The sequence below is a fragment of the Struthio camelus genome, chromosome 2 (genome assembly GCF_040807025.1).
Source record: "Struthio camelus isolate bStrCam1 chromosome 2, bStrCam1.hap1, whole genome shotgun sequence".
Taxonomy (NCBI): Eukaryota; Metazoa; Chordata; class Aves; order Struthioniformes; family Struthionidae; genus Struthio; species Struthio camelus.
The window spans coordinates 129361145-129385789 of record NC_090943.1 but is presented as its reverse complement, the minus strand read 5'-3'; the positions used below and the strand labels follow the sequence as shown (position 1 = coordinate 129385789).

At 40.3% G+C, this 24645-nt stretch overlaps 2 protein-coding genes across 5 annotated transcripts; one reads left to right on the top strand and one right to left on the bottom strand.

The window, feature by feature from the left end:
* Nucleotides 1-4842: 4842 nt before the first annotated feature.
* Nucleotides 4843-19554, bottom strand: ELOC (elongin C). 4 transcript variants are annotated; one of them, XM_068932492.1, is made up of 5 exons: nt 19106-19184; nt 18566-18626; nt 9881-9938; nt 7491-7634; nt 4843-5274 (listed from the first exon to the last, which is right to left on the bottom strand). In XM_068932492.1, the coding sequence occupies exons 3-5, from the start codon at nt 9882-9884 to the stop codon at nt 5084-5086; spliced, it is 339 nt and encodes a 112-aa protein (XP_068788593.1). In that variant the 5' UTR covers nt 9885-9938; nt 18566-18626; nt 19106-19184; the 3' UTR covers nt 4843-5083. The 4 variants fall into 4 exon arrangements, with proteins under 4 accessions (XP_068788593.1, XP_068788592.1, XP_068788594.1 ...); XM_068932491.1 differs by lacking the exon at nt 18566-18626 and having other exon boundaries at nt 19106-19554; XM_068932493.1 differs by lacking the exon at nt 18566-18626 and having other exon boundaries at nt 9881-10010; nt 19106-19179.
* An 817-nt stretch (nt 19555-20371) lies between these two features.
* On the top strand, nt 20372-24230 carry TMEM70 (transmembrane protein 70). The gene is made up of 3 exons (XM_068933755.1): nt 20372-20527; nt 21018-21129; nt 23557-24230. Exons 1-3 carry the CDS (start codon nt 20372-20374, stop codon nt 24003-24005), a joined length of 717 nt encoding a protein of 238 aa, XP_068789856.1. The 3' UTR covers nt 24006-24230.
* The last annotated feature ends 415 nt before the right edge of the window (nt 24231-24645 follow it).

Sequence of the window (24645 nt, the reverse complement as noted above, 5' to 3'; positions counted from 1 at the left end):
ATAATTCTCAACTTAAATGGAGTGTTGCTTCTGAAAAGCATTATACGTCAATTTAATATGATAATACAGAACATTTTTTTCCCAGTGTAAGAAGATAAATGAAATCCTTTATGCCAAATACAAATAGATCCTAGATAATGTTTAGGCTTGGTGATGCCAAACAAAACTGAGAACTATTTATGTGAGAGATAATTAACTTACCTGACAAATATTCCATTGTTTTACTAGTCAGAGTAGCAAGAATTTATAGTGACCCAAGACATGAATTATTTATTATTTATGGCTTTCTGTGGTGGTGATTTTAAAAATAAAGGGGTTCTATTATTACATGCAAATACAATATCAGTAGTATTGGGGGGGGGGAGGCCTTCGTTATGAATTCTCACCTGAAAAGCAGTTTTAAATTTGAATTAATATTGAAAGAATTCACAGTATTTATGTTTTTAATTTCAGAGTATCTTCTGGTTGAACTATCACTAATTTTCAACTGGATAGAAATAGGCAACAAATAAATAAGGTCCAGCATTAATCTATGCATATATTCCCCCCAAATTATCTCAGAGCATGATTCTGAAAATCAGTCACTTTATCATTATCAGTGATAATCAATGAGATTTTAAGTTGTCTAAAAATGGTCAAGTTGTTACTTTCTCCAACCTAAAAGGCAATACATATTTCAGGGGCAATTTTAAGTTAATTTTCAAATTCTACTCTCAACAACCGAGGCTACAAAACTGATTATATGATTAAGGTCTTGAAAACTGTCTAAATGTGTTAAGTTCAATAGGATAAAAAACTGAAGTATTCCATTTGTCAAAAAATAATCTCGATCTTAAATCTTTGATTTTCCTCCCACATAGTGTGGGAGGAAAATCCTATATTCTGTACACATAAAACAGCAACATGGCAATGATAGAGGGACATGTTTTTTTTTTTTTTTAATCTCAGTGACCTTTCTCCCATATAGGACAGATTGCACCATAGCCTACATTTGTAGATGTAACATACTCAAAGCTTTATTTCATGACACAGAACACTAGTTAAAATAAGGTTTAAAATATATTTATTGAATTGATAAAAAGTCACTTTTCCTTTCTCTGTGCTACCCTAGTGATGACACTGAAACAAACTTCATAGGTGAATAATAATGACAAAAGCTACTGTGTGCTCTTTTCTGGCTTTTTCAATCTCATGCAACACATCTAGTTCACAGTATTGCTATGTTCCCACACAGTTACCACCTCCTAAGCTACCTTTAGAAAGAAATCCAACTCCAATGCAGTTTGTTTGTCCAAAAAAAAAAAAAAAAAGAAAAGAAACTTTAAATTTGATCTTTTTCCATGAGAAAAACCAGACACCTTTTTTTTGCTAATTGCAGAGCTTTGGCCTACCTAGCTTTAAAGAGCAGCATAATAGTTTCATTTCCAAATTCAGTCCCTCTTAAAATAAAATAAAGAGCTGCTGCTGTTTTCCTCCCATTCAGTTGTTGAAATCAAATTTACACCACAGCCTCCACCACTAGTTTCCAGCTAGAAAAAATATTTTTCTCCTTAGTACCCACACAGTAACATTGTGCTTTTGTTGACTCTGCAGTAGCTGTTGCTTTGCTGCAATCAGGATATCATATTTGAGATTTAAAAGCAAACAAACAAACAAAAAATAGCACCTTTATGTTGAGGCACAAAACACAGAGTGAAAAAGTTAACTTCCCTGTCCCATTAAATACAGGGTTTTGGGGTCCAATCTATCTATTATATAAAACCACAGACTTAGGTGTTGGGAAACTCCTTTCAGTAACAGTAAAAACAAGGAAGGGGCGCAAACAGCCACTGCTGCAGATTATGACTATGAAGTATGAAATATACTGATAGAACGCAGACATAAGCAACTCATTTTTCCACATGTACTAGCCATTAATCATAAATGCCTTTTAAGCAATGTCCAACACAGCTGTTGAGTACAATGACCTGATAAATCTTGATGAAACAGTCTTTTTTGCAGCTCAAGAACAAAAAGGAATTTCCTGTCTTGTAGAACAGAATTCTGCTTTTTTTTTTTTTTTAAATAGACCATTTTATAAGGCCCTCAAAGACTTCTTTAGCAACCTATAATCAAGCTATGACAAAATTATTAGCAAGCAAGACTTTCCTCATTCCTTACACTTGGCAAAGAACTTGCAGCCTTTTATGACAAAATCAGTGGTTGAGTTTAAAAACTGGACATCAGACACAGGACTAGCTTACTAAATTACAGGGAGTTCAGTATTATGTGACCCATGAAGTCTTCAAAGTATTCTATTCTAGGTTTTTTAGGACTATCATCCATTTTTAGTGTTTGGTTGCTTCTTTCATGAGAATTACAAGTACTTATAATTAGGAGGTGTGTGAAGAGATCTGAACGCTTCAGTTCCACGACACCCTTCACAGCCATATTAATTTTTTTTTTTTTATTTCACAGATGCTGGTTTTGCCATCTACTACCCAAATACCAGTTTTATATTAGCAGTTCGCTCACCAAATAGTTATGAAAACTATGATTCTGCATAGTAAGACTTCTGTAAAAAGGCACAAATCAACAGAAACACAGTTGTAAAAATTTCAATTTTGAAATTTATTTAGAACTCAGGGGTTAAGTGTGGTAAGTTTCCAATCGTCTGTTAATAGCATACCCACATCACTACCAAGTCAATTGCACTAATTACCTCTGCACCGTTCCCCCTTAGATAGTTGCAGGTTAGTTTTCTTAACAGCCGGTGTTTTGCAAATAGTGCATTATAGGACACTACTGCATTTCCTGAGTGTTCAAAGCTACTGTATGATACATTAAGCTGAAGAAAAAACATGAAATTATAATGCAGAAATAAAACAGCTGTTTTACCTTAGGGCTGAAATATGCAATCATAAAACGCAATGTATTTTAAACACATTTTTGGAAGGTTCCCCCTCCTCTCCCCCCCCCAAGGGCCCATAAAACCCACCCCATCCATTTTAAAATGAAGTTAAGCTAAGCTCAACTTTTCACTTCCATTTCAAACTAAAGTTTTAGACTTTTTACATTTCAAGTCACTAACCTGAAGGCTGTTAAAAGATGGCTGAAGAACTTAAGAGCCTCTCAGTCTGAAATGAAGTTGGGACTAAAATATCCACGTTGTTACTCCTTTAACTTCCCGGGTATTTCTAGTGGCTTGAGTAAAAGCAGCATAACAGGGTATTTCTGTTTTGTGTTTTTTCATCTTTTTAGTGCTCTTGAAAATGAGTTACTAATAGCACTAACCAGAGTGCTTAAACATAGGTTTTTGCCTTTTGCCAATAGCCTTGCAATGCGCTTCAGCTTTAACGTGCAAAACCAATCTAGTCACAAACATCTCCACAGTAAACACAATAAATTGTGCCAAAGTGTGACGTGAATAAACGTTAGCTAATCTATCAACACATTGACAAATGTCAGCGTGTCTGTCAAGCACTGTTCAAGTCCAGAGTAAAAGTTCATTTGCCAGAACTGAACTCATCTGTGGGCAGACTGCATAGTCTATGCAACGTTACCAGTTTTTACCAAGACAACCTCTTCATAGGTTTTTGTATTTATGCTAGCAAACAGGTTTAGACACAGTTTTTAACCACCCTCTAAATTCACCATTATTTAGTTAATACATTAATAAAGAAGTCCCACCACCTGTTAGTGGCATTTTCATAACAGACCACAACCAATTCTTGATACAACAGATCTGAAGTAGTGAGAGCTGATGGAAATGCTACTACATTGTCCTTGCATCATTTTTTCATGATACATTAAGATTTATCACTGTCATTTACAGATGACTTTGGCAGAAGTTCTTCAGGCTGTTGCTGAACAAAAAGCAGTTTCTTGTCTCAGTTCAATTTTTTTGTTTTATGGGAACCTGTTTTGAACAGAGAATTGATAGGATAGGCAATTACCAGCAGCAACTACCAAGCGATGATGTGTTCCACTCAAGTATTATGTCCGTGGCTTGCCAATCCTTTCCCCCTAAAATATTTGTAAAAACATTGGAAATATTTAAGAAATTTATAAAAAAGCTCCTTTAACATCTGGTTAATGCCCCTTTCCTTCAAATACAAAAGGGCTTCGCATTTCAGGGTTTTTTTCCTGTGGAAGTAAGAGCGAGGCTAGGGAAAAGGTAAAGAATAGGATAACTGCTATCTTTCAATGACTATGTTAGAAAATTTAAATGACTACTACTCTAAAGGTTAAATACAGAGTTTACATAACCAATCACAACAATGGAAAAAAAAACATAGCTGACATATAAAATCCGTATCAGGTCAAGTGACAGTACATTAAGAATAACCTTATATGTTATACAGAAGATAATATACACAAAGATTGTAATACAGTTATGTTTTCCCTTAAAAGCCACTGTCATTAGGGTCACAGACTTACTCTACAGACAAGTGACTTGAGTATTTTAAATGATAAAGGGGAAAATTTAGGTTACAAAAGAAAAATGTACCAAGTACACTTTTTCATGTGTCTATACTATGATTTTAACTAAAAGCCTTAAACATTCTCCTACATACTCCACTTGCAACCTAAATGGAATATTGCTGTCAGTATACAAACCCTACTGAGGGCACTTCTAATCTACTTGGTTTAACTATGCTAAAGGACAGCTACCTTATAAAGGAGATTAAGTTCAGATGTTTAGAAACTGCAACAATAAAAGAAAGTTAGAAACCTTAAACAGCTACTTGTATTTAGCTATAATTACCTTTTAGAGCATTAGCCTAAACTCCAGTATTTTATATGGTCATTGCATTAAAAGAAAGTTCTACCACACCTAAAGGATAAGGCATAGCCATCTACTAATTGGCATATTTGTTTATTTGTCTCAGTTTGTGAAAAGGTCCTTACTTGTGTAAGCGGCAAAACAAATTTCAACTGAATGATTGCTATATGCAAAAGGACTGAAGGCAATTGCCTCTGCAGTGAACTTTACAGTTCTCAACAGCACACACGCAACATGCTATCTGAAAAAAAGTTACTAACTGAACTACAGGTATTAAATACTGAAAAAAGTTTACATTTTTATTATAATTTATTTTATTTAACAATCTAAGAAGTTTGCAGCCATCAGAAGTTCCAGTGCAATTTCAGGTGCAATTGGGAATTCAGGAATCTCCGTAGAGCTGTTAGTATAGCGGACCTTGTAGGTGAAATACATGCATACTTTGGATAGGACATGGGATGGGATCTCTCTAAAATTCACCTCATTTGTTTCATTTTCTGCAAACTGTCCTGTAGGAAAAACAAAACAAAACATTAAAACAAAAATTCACTGCAACGTGAAACACTTTACCATATAGACACTATTATACTACTACTATATAGACACTATTACCATAATAGACTTCCGTAAGTACCATGCTGCTGGGTATTAGATTCTTCAGTGTGAAACAAGATGTGCCACAATCACAATCTTCAAAAATATTAAGATCCATTTGCATTAGAAAGCGTTGTTCATTTTGGCTGCAGCCTATTAAAAATATTCTGAACTATACACCAGAAATTAAGGTTTAGTTTTCATCTGTTTGCCTTTGAAAGGTGCTTTAAAACTGTAGCACTCAGTTCTGAAGCCCACAATAACAACATATCTACAAAAAGATGTATCAACCCAAATTTTTAGCTGGACTCCCATGGAAGAGAAAAAAGTTTATATATGTTCCACATTTATGTATGCGCACTTGTCCCTTCTGCGGTCCTACTAACTTTGAATTTCTAGGTTAGTTTCAGGTAGATTTGACAGAGGGTGGAAACCTCAGAGACATACGAGCTTGATAAGCTCTGTGAAAACAGGAAGGAAGGAAGGAAGGAAGGAAGGGGAAAACCTTAGTTATAATTCTACTGAAGGAAAGGTTCAGAATGAGTTGATCCAGGGATTTCATCCAGTATTATCCTCTAGGATAATGAAGAATTGAGAATTGAATTTTTCAATATCCTCTGGGACACTGAAGAATTTATGCAACAGCTCAAACCTCAAAACACAAGTATACTTGAAACTAGCCTTCTTTGGTCCCTCTAAGCACAAAATTAGGATGCAAAATTATCCTGTAATTAGTCCCACGGCCTTCCTACTGTTGTTATCTTCTCCGTGCTTTTCCTCATCTCTCTAGATTGCAAGCTTACCAGGCTGAAAGACAAATACAAAAACTAGCACTAACTCAGTATATACAAGACCCCTAGTAGTGCACAGTTTCTGCTGTCCCTGCAGGAATCCCCTTCACATCAAGTACGGTTATATACCGATTTCTACACACAGAAATCAAAACAAATACACTGAAGCCAGTGTAGCTTGAATTCTAGTACAGGAATAGTAGGAAACAACACAAATATTAGCAGATTGGTAATGTTTTGTGAAATAGAGAAAGCTCACTCACCAATTAAATATTGATCTATTAAACTAGGCAGTAAGAGTACCTTTCCTTGTAAACCCTTTTACTTGTTAGTTTTTATACAAAATGTGCTTAAACGCTGACTCCTCTACAGAGGAGGCCTAGCCCTCTGATCACGGTGCTTTGACTTATTTCTTCACGTTGTCACAGACTGTGGAACAAATTCAGAGCAGGTCTTGTGACTAGTCTTCCTCTTACATGTCTGGGTAGCGGATGTGAACTAGATCAGACACAACAGGTCTGCTACATATTTTCAAGTGCAATCATTACTATGACACTTAGTGGAACGTTAAGCTGAGATTTGTAACCGTTCAATTTGCCTAACGGTTCCTGAAAAAAATCTCAAGATCTATTAAGAAAAAGAACTCTCTCCAGCAACCTCCCCTCACCAGAATTTGAAAGAATATAAGAACGACTACGGGGTCAGAAGAGAGGTCCGCTACCGTACTGCCCACCACTAAAGTGGCCAAAGGTAAATGTAAAAGATGAAGATACAGAAGGGGACAAGCATGCTTTTAAAAAAAAAAAAACAAAAAAACCCACTTCTCTCCATTCTCTTCTCCATCCCTTTGGACTTCTGTAAGTAGTAGTTCAGGCACTGCTTAAGCTAGAGGTGGTTTCAAGCACTAAGTAACACTCGATGAGTTTTCCCTCTATGAATTTATCTACTCTCCCCTCAAACACAAGCAAGCTTTCATTATTCACAAGATCCTACGGAAAGGAGTTCCTGAGCTTAATCACAAAAGCTCAGCCACGAGGGACTACCAGCTCTTGTTTGTTTGAACTTGAGAGCTGCAAGCTTCATTTAATGCCCTCAAGTTCTCATAATAGAGGAAATGAGTAGTAACAACACCAAAAGATGCTAACAGTTCAAAAGCAGAGTCCAATCATATGGCTGGTAGTACACCTCTGCAGAGACGGACTATTCCAACAGAAACAGGAACTAGTAAGGATTAGGAAAAGTTATTACTTACTTCAACTTTCACTCACTACATGACATAGATTCAAACCGTCCAATAAAGAAAACGAAGGACATGAAAGCATTGAATTTTTTGTACCTACCTGGTCCACTCAACATAGCTTTTATTGTTCCTGATGTTAATGCATGCTCTCTTTTTACAATGAACTCGTGGCCATCAGAAGATATTAACTTCACATACATAGCATCTGGGCCCTCACACCCACCGTATGTTTTCTCTTCTCCATCTACAATGGAAAACAAATTAACAGTTTCAGAATACAATGACGGATTAACCTTACTAAGAATACAAGCTGCTGTCTTTCATGACTATGTTTGCAGACAGAAGAAGATCACAATACTACCAAAAGACAGAAGTACTTTGCACATTTGAAAAAGATTTCTCTGAAGAGTGCAGCACCTGTTGCAAAATTTTTTTTAAAAAAAAACTCAGTTGATTAACTTCCCTCCTCCCTCATTTCTCCATTATCAAATTTTGACACGATTTCAAAAATCTACATAGGGCTGAAATTTTCCTTTAGACAAATCCTCAGGTGGAAAGTATTTTTAAAAGCATGCTACTTCTTCCCTCCACATTCATGTAAGAAACTATTGCCATGTTTATCATGCTGATACTTCAATAGTTTACTAAAAGCTACCTAAATATATATCTAATGTTTAAAAAACAGACTGCAAGGCAAAAAGACCTCTATGAAACCAGGTAGGAGCAAAAGCAGCCAGAGCAGAGATTCCTGCACTGAAGTAGCATGAAATAGGATTCATTCCTACGCAGCTGGCCAGCCAGACCCAGAACCATACAGGGTTAATGCATCTCTGTGCCACCCATATTATGTCCTTTCGTGGAAAATAAGGAAAGCGCAAAACACCAAAAATCAAGGAAACTTGGTCATTCCTCCCACAGCAGTTTTGACTGTGGTTTTTTTTTTTTTCTGTTTTACTTCTCCCTTTTGTCTCACTATACACCTGCTCTCCGCTTTGCTTCTCCATAGACCCTTATCCCCCTTCCCTTTTTTTCTTCATTCATTTGTTCTCTCCTACCACCCCACCGTTCACTTTGTGCATTCTAACACTTTCTCCATCTTGCACCTGTCTTAGCTGTTTGGGCAGAAGCTCTCTGGGGTAGGAACTGCTGACTACTTTGTGTCTGCATAGACCTAAGCACTACATGAGACTATAGCACCAAGGAGACCATATCTATAGTTGGCCTTTACACATTCCTGTAAACTCATTTAATTAAGGACCACAGTAGTTTTAAAATTTTTAAAAGTGTAAACCCCCATCTCAGTCAATATATAATTTCTATCAACTTCAAACTGTATTTTCTACAGGAGTACAAAATCGATCTAGCAAGTGCTGCTAGAATTCCATTAAAAATGCTTGAGCTTTATATCGCATTTAAGATTTTATTTACAGAAAAGTAAATACAGTTCTTGCTAGAACTGTAAAAATGAAAATCCTGAAAGTGCTTACAGCTTGGAAAAAATGTAACAGAAGAGATCTGCATACAATCATGAAATACTGGCAATATATTCCTTTTCAGAAGGATATAGAAGTGGGAAAGATAGAACTGCTACAGACTGCAAATTTGAAATTTGATTAATTGTTAGTGTTGTTTCTCCATCTGACAAAACAAAGAATAGAAATATTCTGAAGTGCATTGCATTTCATCTAGCACTATGGCAAATATAACATCCTCCCCCCAATAAATTAAGTTGCTCTGTCAATTTGAAATTAAAATGGAATTACCATAGTAGTTATTGCCAATCCTAAAGTATTGCCAGTGCCAAAGATGCTAAAATACATTTAGAAAAAATATAATTAAAACCAGAATCTGTTCAATCTTGTTTTACATCAGTTTCATTAACCAGTTATTTGTATATAGAGACAGACACGACAGATTCAGACGTTTAAAGTCAATGCACACACGCACTGTAGTTCAGGAAGAGCGGTCCTTATGATGATCTCTTGGCCAGAATTAAACCGGTTGGCCTTAGCAAGCAATTAAAAATATTTGAGAGCATATAATGGAATTTTCTAGTCCACTAGAAAGTTTAGTGTTACAGAACCTAAAGGTAACAACCTATTTTAGCATGTACATTTTCAGTGTTATACACATTAAGTAAAATGAAATTTATTGTAAAATAGATGTGTTTTGAATAAGCCTTTCAATAAATCAACGTTCACATGAGAAATCCCTCCTAAAAACTATTTAAATTAAAGCTTTCTCTCATTCCTGAATTATTTTTCCACATAACCAGTACCTGCAATATGAGGAGAAAAGCAAATAAAGTGTGTATTGTGGAATGTAGTATTTGCACACTGTAGTAATTCTGTAATAAATTTGAAGCTACAAGAAAAACAGTGACATGATCAACATTTAGAGTCTTACAATCCACCTCCTCTACCAATATAAGAGGCTACCACATGTTTCACATTATAATAAACAAAAAAAGTTCTAAGAAAATTAACTTACCCATTCTCTTATAAAAATTTTTATTTCTTTGCAACAGCAGCTTTTGCAATAGGAGCGTCTGAAAAAACACAAGTGGCAAAGCTTTCAGTCAGTAGTACGATGATTTCTTAAGCCAGCTTCAGTTATTAGCCTTTATAATAGTAAGGAAAAATACGATAATACACAACATGCAATGTGGATGAACACTTAAGCATTAGGCTTTGAAATTTATCTTCGCTACCCAGAGATCCTTACCAGTTCATTATATTCTGATATTTCTAAAATCTAATCCTTAGCTTACTTTGTAAAGAAATCGTTCCTTTAAGCTTTTTTAAGGTCCTCGACCATAAAGCCAGTTATGCCTAGAGCCTGAAGACTTTTTTTTACTGCAGACACCGTCTACTATGGTAATGGGCTGGGAGGGGGACAATGGGGGATGGCAAGTTTTGCCACAGAAAGTATGTACTGCAAAAGAGTACTATTAAGAGACTATGCAGCTTATCTACAGAGGAAAAGGAGTCAGAGACCAGTTTATCATGACGTAAATCAAGGAGTGTCTGATACACTAGATGGTTGTGCTGCCTTTTCAGATGGACCATGACAGGCTGGAGAAATGGGTAAACAGGAGTCTCGTGAAGTTCAAAGAGAAATACAAAGTCCTGCGCTTGGGGAAGGACTAACCCCATGCACCAGTACAGGCTGGGGGCCAACTAGCTGGAGAGCAGCTTTTTCCTAAAAAGACCTGAGGGTGCTGGTGGACAAGTTGAACATGAGCCAAGAGCATGCCCTTGCAGCGAAGGCAGCCAGCGGTATCCTAGGTTGCATTAGGAAGAGCATTGTCAGCAGGACGAGGAAGCGATCCTTCTCCTCAGCACTGGTGAGACACCTGGAGTGCATGTGCTGTTCTGGGCTCCCCACTACAAGACAGACATAGACATACTGCAGCAAGTCCAGTGAAAGGCCACAAAGACAATTAGGGGATTGGAGAATCTCTCACATGAGGAGAGGCTGAGAGAACTGGGAATATTTAGCCTGCGGAAGAGAAGGCACCGGGGGGGGGGGGGGGGGAAATCTTATCAATGTGTGAATAACTAATAAGGGGGAGTAAAGATGACTGAGCCAGACTCTTTCTCGGTGGTATCCAGTGACAGGACAAGATGCAATAGGCAGATATTGAAATATAAGACATTCCATTCAAAGAAAAAACACTTCTTCTGTGAAAGCAGATGAACACTGGAACAGGTTGACCAGAGATGTTCCTTGGTTGTATTGAAAACTCAGCTGGAAAAGATCCTAGCCAAACGATCCTAGTTGACCCTACTTCCAGTCAGGGGTGTGGGGAGGGAACTGACTCTCCAGGGGTCCCTCTCAGCCTCTTCTATTCTGTGATTTTACAGAATTACCATCCACTTTGTATCAAGTCCCCAGAGTGGACTTAGTCAGCATTGTTGCTGTTCGTAGCAATCACTTTCAAAGTATACTATTTAATGTAATAGATGAGGCATACCAAAAGGATGAATACACAGATCTGATATGTTCATCATACAAATGCACCAGTGTTCCTCTCAATGAATATATATTCAGGCTTTAGAAACATGTAATAGATTTTGGAGAACGCACCATATGATACAGTTAAGAGTCCTGATAACTGCAGATAAACATTTGAGAGAGGTAGCAGTGCTGAACTCAACGACCTCTCAGTTAAACAAAAAAAAAAAAAGTTTGCTGATGTTGGGCAGCATTCTGCTTTCCGTGGAGAACATTTGCCAGCTCCCACTACCTGGCCCTCCAACGTATCCTTTCCAAAAGATTGAAACTTCCCGATTTTGGCACATCATTATCACCTAGATAATCTACTTCACACATTTAACATAAGCGTTCACAGGGTAAATTTACCAGGAGTTGCCACAGCTTATAAAGTCACACACCCATGATACATACATACTTCCTCTTGTAAACATATCCTAAGAGTTATAGAGATGAAAGCACTTATCTGCAAAACATATCTAGTATGTTCAGATACAGTATATATTTCTTCACACTGAAACTGTCCTTTTGTCGTGAAAAAGAAAACTTTGGAATAGAAATTCCATCCACTCAATTGCCATCCTAAAGTTCGTTTCACGTCAACGGCTACTCTCCAATCATTAACCCAGTATAGATCAATGAAGTACTGTTGTATGCCCACAGATTCAGGAAAACACCCCTAGTGATTCTGGTTGGTTTCCTAGCTGGCATTCAGGGCTGAGGGCAGCAATGAGACTGTTAAGAATTCTGACAATTCATGCCATTGCTTAGAAAAGCGATGAGCAACAGCAGAGGCATGAACTGGAATTACTCACTACAGAAAAGGACCTCGGTACACGAGTGCGAGTGAGAGAGAGAGAAATATAGAGACCACTGTCTCCCCCACCTCCCACGTTTGCGGTAAAAGCCCAAAACGCAAGCAAGTTGAGGAGGGAGCCGAAAGATAAAGTTTTTCCTCCAGCATTTGGAGGAAAAGTTTTACAGATATTGCTGAGCAAAATCAAAGACGCAGCTCTTCAGAAGATGCAGCTCTTTGAGAAGTTTTACTTCTCAAAAGTAGTTTGGACTGGGGCACGTTCATTTGTTCCACCTCCCTTTTTTCAGGACTTTTCCATATAAGCAAATATGAAACATTCTGAATGTTTTTTGCAGGCTTTCACAAGACGACACTTCACTCTGCAAACTTAACCAAACTACATATGCATGACGAGATAAAACAACAGTCTTCAATTTTCTGAAAACTGAGCAAACAGCCTTCTCCATCTACATTGTTTTTGTCTTTAAGAATTGTCCCCGTCTTATAGAAAACTTTTATAAAAATACTTTCATTTCTCACTCACACTGGGCAAACCTTCACCCGTACTCTTCCAGGTGAAAAGTTTCTGAACGTAAAGCACATTCAGGAATGCCCTTTCAGAGGTAATGTGTGTGAACTGACATACAGACACCCTAATATTAAATGTTAAAGGCAATGGCCATTTTCATTAATTCCAGGAAGTCCAAGGGCGTCACGTTCAGTTGCTGCACACTCAGGTGCAGGATCAGTAGCAGCACAAAACCGATGTGATCTTTTCTCCTGTTTCAACAGGTTTTGTAAATGGAAATCAAGCATCCTATGGGCAAGTATTGGTTGCTCAGAAACTTTATTACTTCTGCTTCACAGGAGAGGATCACTTGTGCCACCCCTTTCTCTAGCCACAAAGCCCTTCCCCATACTCTATTAAAAATAAGGAGTTTCACAACTCTTTTAAAGAGAAAAGAACAAAAGAACTGATACCATTTTGTAGAGGTAACAGAGACAAGATAAAATATGCCTGAGTTTTTGATACAAATAGTGCCACTGAACATAGCAATAAAGATAGGCTAGTTACTGGGAATAAGAACATATTAACTCCTTCCAAGGTGAAAGCATAATTTGAGGGGACTGATACATTAAAGTTGTGCCACTGAAATAATTCCTACACCAAAATCTTACAGCTGTCAAAAAATTGCAAATCCAATTGGCATTTTAACTAAAACAAATGGAATGTGCTATCGTATGATTAGAGAAAAAATACAGTAGTTACACGTAAGGAAGAAAAACGTGATCAGGTTCAGTGGTCTGAATTCAAGTATACGAAATGCAAAAGAAAAAAGGATAAAAATGCGGTTAAGGCCTAGCAGAGTTACAACATGCTAGACTAAACCAATACCCCAAAAATGAATCAGTCCTTTCCTTGGTATTCACCAAGGACGCAAACTAAATTTAATCTGGATTCAGTAAATCATCTGAGGTTAAATAAATGTGATAAGAAGATAATCTTAGAACAAAAGAGAAACTTTAAAAAAGAATGCCATATAACACTGCAAAAATGAAACAATGGGGCTGGAAAACAGTAACCAGTGAAGTTCCTCCACAAATATTATCAAACTTATTTTTTGACAATGCTGCCAGGAAAAGGAGGCATGTTTAGATGGGGCAAATGCGGAAGGCACTGCAACAAAAGGAGAACAGAGTATCACATAAAGAAGTGAACAGTCTTAAAAAAAATGGCATACTAGAAGCTAGATGAAATGAAATATAAAATGCAAGATCCCTACATGCAGGGATAAATACAAATTTATTTTATGTCATCAGGGCTTGTCCTCTGGAAGTCTTAGCCATCCTATGGTCAACTATAAGCTGATGCAGCTCTGGGAGGGGAAAAAAAAGGAAAATGCAAACCAAGGACTTAAGTATAGTATCTGGCATAGATATAGGGAAATATTATTGCTGTTGTACTATACAAAGGTGACAACTTGTCTGGAATACCATATACAATTCTAACTACCTGTCTTCAAGGATGAGAAGTTCAAATTCAAAGAATTATGGAAAGGAGCTACTGATATGACCAAGCAGTCTGTTGTATGAAAGAAGAATTGAAGTCTTGCTTACTCAGCTTAGCAAAATAAAATTGGTGTGAAGATTAATATAACCATTCATTATAAGGATAAATAACAGAGAAGAAGAAGTATGCCAACATTACTCCTCAGTTTAAGCCCAAATGAACATAAACGAGTAAGTAATAAATCAATATTGCTATTCCAGAATCCAAGTTTTGTCTAAAAAGTAAAACAAAAAACTTTAACATTCTAACGCTAAAAGCAGAAAATGCAGAAAATCTACCTACTTTTAAGAAAAACGTTTATATACTTCATTTTATGATGCATTTGATGTGTAAGCACAGGACTGAGTTTGGTTTCATTCGATTTCTATTCTGACATAACAAAGCACTTTTTATATTTTTCTGAAATGATACGAGAACCATGAATAGTATTAGCAAGACAGATTTAATCCTGACAGGATACAGACAGTGGAGAGCACGGAAAGATCATAGGGCTCTATGTGAAAAGAGAAGAGAAAGAAAGAAAGAAAGAAAGAAAGAGAATAGGAAAGCTGGGCAAACTGAGAAACCTAGAAAAGCAATAATCGCCTGTTAGCACCTCTTGGTTCCTTTTCTGGATCAAGTAGTGTTGAATGTGTCCCCACATATTATGAAGATTAGCACATACTGTATTAGAAATGGTTATTTTGTGAAAAGCGTCTTCCTCCCAGCAACTATACTCAAGTTGACTGAGACAGCATTAACATGATCCGACATAAGCCACAGCCTACTTTCTTCAGTCAACTATATTATTGGCTTATGAGTTTATAAAAAGGTAAGCGGAACAAACACTCTGAAAAGCTGGTACAGAAACAACCATGCAGCTGCACATTTGACGTTTTTTGATAGAAATATGATTTGCTACTCACCATCTTAAAAGAAAAAAAATACAGAGAGAAAATAAATTAGAATGGGAACAACAGCAGATGAAGGATGAAGAAATCTCTGCCATACACAAGTTACAGCTCCAAAAGGAGCGGGAAGGAATTCTTTCTGCACAAAAATAACACTCTACATTCAACTTTTTAAAAGATCAGCAATTAGGTCCTCTTAAGTATTAAATAATAGGTTAGAAACAGGAAACTCAAGTCACATTATGATAAGTCCTCTTATCACAATTTTTTTTCTTCGGAACTATTTTATAATATTGCAAAACACTTCTGTATAATGAAAATAATGCAGAGGACAATGTTTGTTAAGGCAATATGAAGAAAACACCAGGTAGCTGGTACCTACCCATATTTTAGGTACTTTACTATATTTATACCTGCTTCCGTCCGACTTCACCAAGAACACACTAATGCAAGAGAGCAATCTAAATTTTCTGAACACTAGAACCAGACCCATGCAAAGAACCACTAATCTTTTGTTCGAAGCATATTCTCCATTCCGTTTCCCCTTCAAGAAGCTTATGTGGCATTACAAGTTAGATAGCTCAGCTTCCTGCCTCCACTCTCAAAAAGCACATATATCAGGTACTCTTGCTTTCCTGTAATGCTTCCTTAAAAAAAAAAAAAAAAATTAGTTAATATTGCCTTAATTAAGAGAAATAGTGCAAAAAAGGATACGTCACTTTCTATCAAAGAGGGCAAACACAATAAAATTATAAAAAATATTTGACACAGAAGAGAGCTTTCCAAACCGTCTGCAAAGGAAGCTGTTGCTGCAGAAAACAAAGTTTTGGCTAGAAATTAGGGAAGTGAAAATTTTCACAAGTTCTTAGAATATTTAAATCTACAAGGTTAAATATAGCTAAGTAACATTAAAAAGTGAGTATTAACCTATACAACTCAAGTGTTCTTCTTCTCAGCATACTCAAATGTTTTGTTCTCCTTCTCACAACTTTAAGAAAAAATACTACAGTACAGCAAGTGTAATGTGATTCCCTTCCTGCTTCTCTTGAGCAGGAGCGCAAGAGATAGTGAACCATGTCCATGACACTCCTACCTTACTCCTCACAGTGCTCACCTCCCAAGCCTACTCAAATTTTCAGCATGTCATTTCCTTGCATACCTTGTATGTCTGTGAGACTAGAACACATGTCATTTCAAAGATGTGATAATTTAATCAAATACATGCAATCATTGCACAGATTCCAGAACTCCACTACTTTATTCTAGTTAGTGCAAGAAACTTAAATCTACACAAACATTTGCAAGCACTCAGATTCTCTGATCTCACAGAAAACTCTTTAAAACTTAGATTCTGGTCTACAGCAACTCAAATGACTTCAAATTCATTAGCTGTGTAGTACGCACACGGCTTTTGTATACTTCAGCTTGTGACACTTCTCGTGTCTTCTATACCCTTTTTTGGAAAATGTGAAGACATTTGAGTTATTTGCTCCACAATTCCTACATTAGTTTAAAAGTCAAATGTGAAATTTTCAGGATGCCATTTGTATATAAATATGTACTCATCAATAAACAAAGGCTATTGTGCGTTAAAACATTAGTCTCCTTCTGTTTAATCCCAGGCAACTAAGTTTTAGTCCCATTCTAGACGCTATATACTGACTTGTTCAAAAATATGGCACCTCAATTTAGCATTCACTGCTCAGGGCACACGAGAAAATAATGAAAATAAGGATTGACGAAAATAAAGATTGAAGTGTATTTAGTAAAAATATGAGGGAAACTGGTACAGGACGATTTCCAAATCAGCTGACTTGGTTTTCCCTAATCACTAGTACTAAAGTTCAAACGTTTGGGACAAAGCAACCTGTGAGAAGAAGGCATACTAACAGTGAATGCTAGTTAAGACAAACATGAAATGAGTTAGAATACCGGGCATGGAGCATCAAAGACTTCACTTTACTCAATACTTTCTTTTTTCTAAGGAAGCATTCCTTTTCAGTAAATCCTTTATTGTTTTTCTTCCTAACACAAAGAAAGGGCTTAATTACAGCCTTTATTAAGACTGTACACTTCTTGCCATAGAGGAAAAAACCAGTAGCATGTTTCACCGGATTTCCCCTCTCTCTGTAAGTATTCATCAAAAATTACTGGCATAGCAATTACTCCACAATAAAGGTAATTAAATTATGAACTGTAAACCTTTCTGAACATAAGAAATTTTGTCAAAAGCCCAACATCACAACTCCTTTATTTTGTTCTGACAACAAATGTACTTTTATGAAAAAAGTTAGACTTTCTTATAGTGTATACTGAGAACGGCAAAAACACAGTAAAATATCTGAAGTTAGGTAAGCTCCCAAAAGATATTAAATTGTCCCCACACAAAGCACAAGCAACACGAGCACGAACACAAAAGTATGTATCAGAAAGAAATTTGAAGGTGGGAGTGAGAGGAAGGAAGAAAATACTTGAAAGAATCAGCTAGATCGCCTCACTTTTATAAGACAGTGACCAACACTCAGTCTTCATACGAAGTCTGCATGAAGTTTCAGGAAACTAGCTACATCTGTTCATCACCTATTCCGGTACAAAGAAGCTCAAATGACTTTTAGCTGATACGGCAAGAAAAAAAGTGCTGAAAGTCTGTAAAGCCTATCTGTCTTGAAGCTCCCATCGATGTTAACACTGGCACGAATACCAGATCTTTTTGCTGTTGGGGAAAATTGTATTTACATAACTTGAAGGTTGATATAACATGTAACACATAAGCAAAAATTGTAGCTACTGTACTACAGAGAATTAATTAACGCTTTCCCTGTTCTAAATAACACTTGGGTTATCAAATAATATTCATCTACCAACATTATCGTTTTTTCTTAGTACACTGATGGGGAAATTCTGTAGAGGAAGAAATATTCACAAACGTGGGTACAAAGCGGTGCTTAAACAAACTAGTGAGACACCTTTAGGATACGTATGTTTTTGCTGTTTTCCGTCCAAATTGAACTTCTGCAAGTGATCCACAGCAAACTCGAGTAAACAAACGGCCTATAACTTTCTAAGTTTCTCTACAGTACAAGGCTTATCTCAGAATTTGCCATATCAAACATCGCTAGTACAGTTCAAAATAAGAGAAATACCTGTAACGCAGTATCACACATTGCAAAATAAAACCAGGCCTCAGAGGAAACCACTAGCATCACATTGTTTCCTTTTCATACGTATACGTCAAGAAAGCAGTCACCTACCAATGCCTATGCTCATTTATATTAAAGTAAAATCTGCCTGTAAGAAACAGATGGCACCGAAAAGCTTGTTTTCTTCTAACTATCACAGTATACCACCCCTTTCCAACACCTCTGCTTTGCTTATTAGTCTTCGACTATTACAGCTAAAGCACTTTAACTAGCACTTCTCACCTTGGTATAACAACCCCAGGGGGTGCATCCTAAATTCTTTCGGCCTTAGTTTTCCCCCTCTCTCTAGGGCCAGGCGTGGGAAGAGGGTGGACGTCATTTGTGGTGGAAAAAGTTTAAGAGCGATATTTAATTAAAACACCGTTCTGGAAAGCCCCTTTCCCGGCGGCGCGCAGATTTCAAGGAGACCGTTTCACTCACGCACTAGAGGAAGGAAACGCGCCTGTCTCCCGCCCCCCGGTCCTGGTGCGGGAACCTCGGCCCGGCACCGCCTCCGCCCCGACCCCCCGGCCCCACTCGCCCACCGGCCCCTCCGCGCCTCTCCGCTGCGCGGCCGGGCCCCCGCGCAGCGCCCGCCCCTCGGCGCGGGAGCGGGGCCGGCGAGGCGCGGCGGGCGAGGCCCGCTCCCCTGACGGGGGCAGCCCCGGGGGCTCCCCTCTCCCCATTTCCCGCTCCCCCCGGCCCGGCCCGGTCGGCGGCAGCAGCAGCAGCAGCGCCCCCCGCGGCCGGGCGCGGCCCGCTGCGCGCCCCGCGGCCGCTCACCCGTCAGCGCCGCTACCTCTGCCCTGCTCGCAGGGCCCCCTCGGTGTCGGGCCAGCTGCCTCCCGAACACTTCCGCTAGGTCACGGCGGACTTCCGGCCGGGACGCGCAACCCCGCGCCCTGCCCTTGGGAGGTGCGCGGCGCCCGGCTCCCGTCATGCTGGGCGGCAGGAGCGAGGCATGCTGGGGCCTGTAGTTCCGACCGGGTGCGAGTCCACCATGTTAGAGGCGTCGGGGTGGGGGAGCAGCGCCGCCTTTCAGATCGGGATTCCCCGTGTGGGGCTTCCTGCCTCGGGGTTTGGCGCGAGGCCACGTTCTCGCGAGGGCCCTAAAAACTAAAATCCACGTTTTTAGGCAGAGCTGAGCTTTCAGCCGGCCCGAGCGCCCCAGGGAGCTGGGCTGTGGGAACAACCTCAAGCCGTTGGACCGAGCCCCCGGGCTGCTGCTACTGCGGCCTCCGAGGAAGCGTGACCCGTTTCCTGAGCGTCCTCCCTGCCTCCTACGGACCCGGGACTACCACGGCCACTGTCTCGTCAAGCCACAACTGCAATAATTGGCAAAAGCCGGTTTGTGAAATTGGTGCAAGTAAAAATCAAACGCTTTGTTTCCTTTCCGCTAAAGACAAATCAGCCAGGACCGCAGCGCAAAGGGATTTCTGTCAGCAGTGGTACAACGAGTTGCGATTTTCAGCCACATCTAAAAATTGTCTTCAAAAAAGTAACGCTGAATAACAGCTTCCTTTGCACTAAGTTTGCACAAGCACCTTTCCTTTGTGCGTTACTCCAACTTTCTTGCGCTCACTGTCCACAACATCATTTGTGCTTCTGACTCACTTCCTGAGTTTTGAGTTCTTGCTTTTACCACCTTATTTCCGCACGTTTTCTACCTCGCGCAAGCCCGGGGGGGGGCTCCCAGGGGTGCAGGGAGGGCAGCTCCCCTCGGGCCCTGCCTGACCAAGCCTCGCTCACGAAGCCGCCAGCAGCTGCCTGATAGTAGTGAGGCTACTTGAGCCAGCAGGGCCAAGGGCAGCTCCAGGCTGGCTGCTGATTTTACGCCGTTAGGGTATACAAGCGGGGAGCTGCGGCTCGCACACCCCCGGCGCGGCCCCGGCTGTAACGCAGGGTGCCGGCAGCGGCGGCCAGCCGGCGGCGGACCCTTCCTGCCGGGCGGAACCAAAGTGCGGGGCTGCGGGGCGCCGGGGGCCGCCGGCCGGGGGCACCGCGCTCCTCCCTCCCTCCCTCCCTCCCGGCCGCCACCGCGGCCCCGCCATGCTGCTGCTCCTGGCTGCCGGCTGCCGCCGCGCCGCCGGCCCGGCCTCGGCCGCCGCCGCCGCCGCCGCCTGGCTGCGGGGAGCCGCTCGCCGCGGGGTCCCGGCCGCCTGCCGCCGCCGGGCGGCCCTGCCGGTGCCCGCGGGGGGGCAGCAGGTGCGGTGAGGGGCGGGGAGCGGCCGCCCCGGAGGAGCCCGGTGGCGGGGGGAGGTGGCTGATCCGTGTTCTCCGATTTGCAGCGTTTTCCCCTGCGTAAAATACAGACCGAAGGGGAGAGCTGAGGTTGCCAGCTGCTCGCCTCTCTTGGTACAAAATTTATTGGGGAATCGGGGCGGAGGATTTTAAGGGCTAAGGGTTGTAAGTGCCTCCCGACAAAGCCACATATAAGCGGAAGGATGGCAAGATTAATATTTGCGAGCTGGTTTGGCAGTGTTTAAGGCTATTTTAGGATACCTAAACGAAAGGTTGTGAAAATAATTAAGCGAGATGTTAGTGGAAGCTGGCTTGTGGTGTGCTGCGTAATATAGTTTAACTTTCAGCCTCCAGCTGCAGGTGCTGGGAATGGCTTCAGCAACTGGAGAAACCTCTTTTTTTTAACATGCAAAGTAGACGATGCTGATGTTTGTTAGCTGCTTTCACCTTCTAGGTTACATCTTTCCAAGGGCTGGCTGTTCGCAGCCTCAGCACCTCTCCCCCTCAGGAACACTCGGAACATGGAAGACTAATTTATACCGGAAATCTGGCAAAGGCAGTGTTAGGTATGTGACTGGAAGTGATTTGCATTGCCTTGTTTTTTTTTTTAAACACTATTTAATAACTGTAAAATGTAACATTATAAAAGGGAATAATCGCCTTCCAATTCTGCAGATTCTTTGTGCAGCCAAAAAATGTTGTCATTGATTTTTTTTGTTTTCCTTCCACAGTTTATGATGATTGATGTTAACATTATTTCCATATTTTAGTTGATCTTTTGGTCTCCGGTGAATTCTGCAGGTATCCCACATCTTTCCAATCCCTCAGCCTGCTTCTGTTTCTCTTGCAGCTTTTGGAGTACATTATCTTACCCAGGTGCAAAGACTTGCTGTAACTGCCATTAGCATTCTACGTACTTTCAAATATGATTGAAATGTTTCTGAAATAGGCAGATAGTATGAGGAAACATGCTATCTCTAATGAGACTTCTGTTGATTTCTCTTTGGCCAGTTAATTTTCCAAAGACATAATAAAAAGTAAACAGTCAGATGTTTTGGATATGCATTTTTTAATAGATACCTTAAAGAAGGAGGAAGTGTGCCTTAACATAATTTTCACGGCAGCTTAGACTACTGGTTCCTGTGGTGGCTGGGAACTGCACATGATCAGAGTGGCGACTGACCGTTAAGGTGCATGTAAAGATGACAGTGGAGTACTTGTCATTGTTGAATAAACCAGTTTTTGGGATTAACTGAAGTGGAGGACCAAGCAGACTTCTCTTTGAAATGTATTCTGAATGTCTATGTTAGCTCTGGAGTGGGAGCTAACTGATTTAATTTACAGTAAAATTTGAATTTCTTTTGAATGCAGTTTCCTATTTGTTAGGCTCGCTTTATGTAACTACTGACTTAGTTTACTAGAGGTGAAAAATTTGTGAAAAATTTGTCTATATGGATGTCTTATTGTTTCACTGCTGAATTTCTTGAGAGTGAAATCCTTCTTTTTCTGTGACATATTTTTGCACTTTTTTCTCCAGCTGAATGTAAGATGGTGGTTTCTTTTAGAAATGTACTGTATCTGTGAAGTGAATATTTTGTAGGTGTGCATACAGGTGTGGATTGAGAATTGGCTGGATGGCAGAGTTGGTGCATTGAGAACTGGCTGGATGGCCGAGCTCAGAGGGTTGTGATCAGTGGTGCAGAATCTAGTTGGAGGCCTGTAGCCAGTGGTGTCCCCCAGGGGTCAGTCCTGGGGCCAGTCTTGTTCAATACATTCATCAGTGACCTGGAGGAAGGCACAGAGCGCACCCTCAGCAAGTTTGCTGATGATACTAAACTGGGAGGAGTGGCTGACACACCAGAAGGCTGTGCTGCCATTCACAGGCACCCGGACAGGCTGGAGAGGTGGGCGGAGAGGAACCTGAAGTTCAACAAAGGCAAGGGCAGGGTCCTGCACCTGGGGAGGAATAACCCCATGCCCCAGTACAGGCTGGGGGCTGGCCTGCTGGAAAGCAGCTCTGCCAAGAAGGACCTGGGAGTCCTGGTGGACAACAACTTGGCCATGAGCCGGCAGTGTGCCCTTGTGGCCAAGAAGGCCAATGGGATCCTGGGCTGCATTAGGCAGAGTGTTGCCAGCAGGTGGAGGGAGGTGATCCTGCCCCTCTCGTCAGCCCTGCTGAGGCCTCCCCTGGAGTACTGTGTCCAGTGCTGGGCTCCCCAGCACAAGAGAGACGTGGCACTACTGCAGAGAGTCCAGCGGAGGGCTACACAGATGATGAGGGGACTGGAGCACCTCTCCTCTGAAGAAAGGCTGAGAGGGCTGGGCCTGTTGAGCCTGGAGAAGAGAAGACTGAGAGGGGATCTCATCAATGCGTGCAAGTATCTGAAGGGGGGGTGTCGAGAGGATGGGGCCAGACTCTTCCACGTGGTGCCCAGTGACAGGACGAGAGGCAAGGGGCACAAACTGAACCACAGGAAGTTCTGCCTGATCACGAGGAAAAACTTCTTTCCTGTGAGGGTGACAGAGCCCTGGAACAGGTTGCCCAGAGAGGCTGTGGAGTCTCCTTCGCTGGAGATATTCAAAAGCCACTGGACACAGTCATGGGCAACATGCTCTAGGCGACGCTGCTTGAGCAGAGGGGTTGGACTAGATGATCTCCAGAGGTCCCTTCCAACCTCAATGATTCTGTGATAATAGCGATCGTAGCAGAAATAGCGCCAGCTCTGCCAGCGTTAATAAAACCCACCATGAATACATAAACAAATCATAATAGTGGCAGGAAGAAAGGGCTGAACTCTTTAGTTCCTAGCAATGGCCTTGTGTGTTCTTGGATGTAAAAACAAACCAAAAAAAACCCCAAAAGGCCAATTTTTCAGTAATGTTAACTGTTCAACTCATGCAATGATATATAGGAAGAGAACATACATAATTATAGAGATAATTTTACTCACAAGTATTAACCTTGGTTTTCTGTTTTTATTTGTTTTATGCAGGTGTGAAGTTTTTCTCTTACTCCACCAGCATATTCAACCTTTTCATGATGCCCTACATCATGCTCAAAACTGGTATTGGATTTGAAAGTCTATTTATACAAGCTGCCTTTTATGGCTTGGTAGGGTTTTTTACATTTGTAACACCAGTGACCTTGCATATCCTTACAAAAGGCTATGTGATTCGACTCTATTATAAAGCTGAAATGGACACGTATACAGCCATTACATATAACGCAATCCTGGCAGAAAAAGCAACTGTCTTCCATCAGAACGATGTAAAGGTTCCAGACATCAGCAAGATGTTTACGACATTTTATGCTAAAACTAAATCAATGCTCGTTAATCCAATGCTTTTCCCAAATCCACAGGATTATGAACATCTCATGGGTTATGACAAACCTTTTTATTTTGACTGGGAGGAGGAAAAGGAAGCCAGTGAAAGCAAATAATTTGAAGATAATGAATGTCACTATCATTATTTGTGGTGCAGTACTACATATGTGGAAGAATGTAAAATTTGTAACATTTTTTTTAAGTCTCAGATAACGTTAGAGTTCTTCAGGTGCATTTTGGAATGTATAAAAGCTCAAAGTGTGTGTTTTTTTTTAACTTGTAAACAACATGAGGGGTTTCTTCACCATTAATGAAAAAACACAGTAAAACAAATGCTTATATCTGTCTTGTGCTTGTTTGTTCTTGGCTTGATTTTTATCACTAACTGTGCAGGAGAACTATAAAATGCACAGGCTGTTCAGTCTGTGCTGCAAACTCACCAACTCCATTTTACAAGGAGCCATTCATATGAAAAAAATCATGAATGCTCGCTACCCATCAAGTATACAGTTAAGTTTTTAAGGCTTAAACGTTAATTGCACTTAACGTCAAAAGGCCAGGTTTTCTTGTTGATACTGCGCAGATGTGGAGATGGCTTTCACTTCCCTTTGTGGGAACATGAGTAGCCAAGTAGAGTCTTCAAAAAGCAAACAGGTGGGGTTGCTAGTTCCTTGGCCTGCAGGCCTCTGGGGAGGATAGGAAGAGTGGCTGAGTCTCAATTAAACTAGTTATTTACATCTACTACATGACCTCTTA